At 29.8% G+C, this 3,231-nt stretch overlaps 1 protein-coding gene across 1 annotated transcript; it reads left to right on the top strand.

The window, feature by feature from the left end:
* Positions 671–1,552, top strand: LOC107633762 (transcription repressor MYB4-like). The gene is made up of 2 exons (XM_016337361.2): positions 671–1,026; positions 1,112–1,552. The coding sequence occupies exons 1-2, from the start codon at positions 767–769 to the stop codon at positions 1,431–1,433; spliced, it is 582 nt and encodes a 193-aa protein (XP_016192847.1). The 5' UTR covers positions 671–766; the 3' UTR covers positions 1,434–1,552.

Below are 3,231 nucleotides of genomic sequence, written 5' to 3' on the forward strand. Positions count from 1 at the left end.
TAATTGAGAGCTGTTAGATGATTTAACTGATTTGATTAAATTTTTATCTAACGACTCTCAACTATCAATTTTACATGAAGTCGACTGCACCTGAGTTTTTACTAAATAAATTTCATGATAATCAACCAATTAACTTTCATATTAATTATGAAAAATTAGAAGAGAACGAATTTTAAGGATGTAACGAAGAAAAAGGGAGTAAAAATAACTGTTTGGTCCAATTTAAATTAATTTTTTAAATTAAACTATTTATATAAAATAAACCGGTTTTTTTTTCAAAAAAAAATGATAACAACTTCATGTGAAGTCGACTGTAGATGAATTTTTGTCGATAAATAATCAATACGACAAAATAAAAAATAAAATTCAATTTCTATTCAATGAATGATCATTAAGATTAACAAAAAGTTGTCTAAAAAGTTGAATGCAATATATAAAAAAGTTAATTTATTTAAAAACTGATTAAAAGTTGATATAAATTTGGATGAGTTATTAGCTATATAGCAAATTTTTATTTAAGAATTTAATTTCCGATCCGTTGATATTTGATACCCAATTTTAAAGTCCTTTTTGTTTTTCCCATCCCAGTTTAGTCCTCATTGAAAAAGACATTTACTTAACAGCAAACAATACAAAGAATAGAATGGAGCCCATCCTACAGTAACCAAAACCACCGGTCAAAGTCAAACCCAGCAATATCTTATCCCCCAATAATGCCATATATCTAATAAGCCCCAGCCACCATCTTCTAGGGCTTCATTCAAACATGAGAAAACCTTGTTGCGACAAGGAAGGTACCAACAAAGGTGCTTGGTCCAAGCAAGAAGACCAAAAACTCATTGACTACATCCACCTTCATGGCGAAGGCTGTTGGCGTTCCCTTCCAAAAGCCGCCGGCCTTCATCGTTGCGGTAAAAGCTGCCGATTGAGATGGATCAATTATTTACGACCCGACATTAAACGCGGCAACTTTGCCCCTGATGAAGAAGATCTCATCATCAAACTCCATGCCCTCCTTGGCAACCGGTACGTCCTCAATATTAGACAACTATCACAATTTACTCTGCCTTCACTTTCACTTCATCTCTATCATGCATGTTTCTTACTTTAGGTGGTCACTTATAGCGGGAAGGTTGCCAGGACGCACCGACAATGAAGTCAAGAACTACTGGAATTCTCACATCCGCAGAAAGCTCATCAACATGGGAATTGATCCAAACAACCACAAGTTATATCAAACCTCTCCTCTTCCTCACGCTGCTTCTTCCTCATCCCGCCTCAATCTTGACCTAACCATTGCTTTCCCTGCTCATTATTCTTCTTCGCCTACATTTACCCTCGCCCAAGAAGACGACGACAACAACAACAATAATCCTAAACCAACTTCTGAGAACATGGATGAATCCAACCCTACCCTTCTTTTGTTTCAATAAGTTGTAACTTGAACCATCTCACATTCATTTATTATTCAATAAGATATAAGTATTATTTCAATTATACCATTTAGATAAAAACTCACGTGAATTTGTCTTTACGTAAAGTTGATAATCGAAAAATATTAGATGATAATTTAAATTATCCAATAGATTTTGACTATCAACTTCACATGAATATAATTCTACGTCAGTTTTATTTCGCCTTATATTTATATCTTATTTAATAATGAATAAATTGTGAAAAATAATCAACTAATTTAAACTGATTGTATTTATATTTAAATAAATCTGTGTGTATTTGTTTAATAATTTTATCTTATATATATTTAATTGATATAAAGTTACAGCTCCTTTGTCTCGTAACTACTATATGTACTTGGTGGTGATGATGATGTCCTGTGTTGGTATATATGACAAGAAAGTAATTGTGGAATTATGAGAGAAGGGTTAGTTGGCTGATGAAGGATATAATGTCATCATCATCTCGATATGATGCGTGCTTTTCGTGACCATATTTGAGCATGCATGCACTTCAATCACTTGCCACATCTCTCTACTACCAATCTTTGTCTTACTAGCTTTTCTTCTATTTATATAGTTTAAAGGGAGAAAAGATTTCCATATAATTTCTGCATGCAAAATTCAATAATCTGCCAAGTTTTATTCAACATTTTTTCACACCATTAGTATCTGAATTGTCACTGTTTTCTGACTACACAAGCATATTATCACCATAATGCATAGGTCTTATTTAATTTAATATAAATATCACATGGTTTACCAGAATATTTTATAACAAAAAATATTAGTAAAAAATTATTAAAATTTATTATTTTTAACTTTATTTAATATATTATGTAATAAATAAATATTAAATAAAATAAATTTAAATTATTTAAGTTAATTTTTTTTATTTTTCTAGTATTACTGTTTTGAATATAATATGCAAATTAAGAATAATTTATGAGGGACAAAGAGAAAGAGGGTGATAGTTCGGCAGAAAGAGGAACGACCTTGCATAACATATTATGGTAGGATTTATTGTATGTAGAAGTTTTTGTTGAAATTTGTTCAGCTAGAATTGGAACTGGAGCCACATTTAATGTATTTCCATTTTTTCGTCTTATGCTTGTGTCCTAGCAAGGTTATGATGAAAAAAACTTCATTTATTACATTTTACTGAAAAAAAAATGTAAATGTTAAAGTTTTGTTCAGGGTTATGTAAATCCTTTTCTTCAGCTCTACACACTACACTTTAAATCCTATTTTAAAGAATGGTGCAGCATCCTATCTGAATAAATTTGTTTAAACTACAGGGACATGCAAATTTATTCAAACCAAAAGTCTTTTCATGATTTTTAGTAAAAGCTGAAAATTTTCAGTTAAGGAAATAGTAATGCAGTTATTAAAGCCGAACTGCTACTTTATGATTCTAACTTTAATTTTATTTCTCTATGTAAAAGGGTTGTGTATTTTATATTTCTTAACTTGAAGTATATTTTGTCCAAATTGCTGTTTCCAGATTTGATTTAAAGTGTGTACTTCTAGAAGATACTTTAACATTTAAGTGAGTATGATTGCGTTTGAAAAGGAGATTGGGATTGGAAAATTGAAAATGGAACAAAGAAGAGAGACTGAAATTAAATTAAGTTTTTGGTATTATGTTTAGTATAAAATATATTGGATCCATTTATATCATAATATTATATTTAGTTTAAGATAAATATAAAGACTAAAAGGTAGATTTAGAATTTAAAAAATTAAATAAAAATATTTTTTTAAAAAAATACTATTA

This window comes from Arachis ipaensis, chromosome B03 (assembly GCF_000816755.2).
Source record: "Arachis ipaensis cultivar K30076 chromosome B03, Araip1.1, whole genome shotgun sequence".
Taxonomy (NCBI): Eukaryota; Viridiplantae; Streptophyta; class Magnoliopsida; order Fabales; family Fabaceae; genus Arachis; species Arachis ipaensis.

Bases quoted from the DNA above. Each gene is read 5' to 3' on its own strand.
- LOC107633762 (XM_016337361.2), top strand. From the start codon at position 767: ATGAGAAAACCTTGTTGCGACAAGGAAGGTACCAACAAAGGTGCTTGG. The intron at 1,027-1,111 runs GTACGTCCTCAA...TTCTTACTTTAG, and splicing joins CATGCCCTCCTTGGCAACCG to GTGGTCACTTATAGCGGGAA.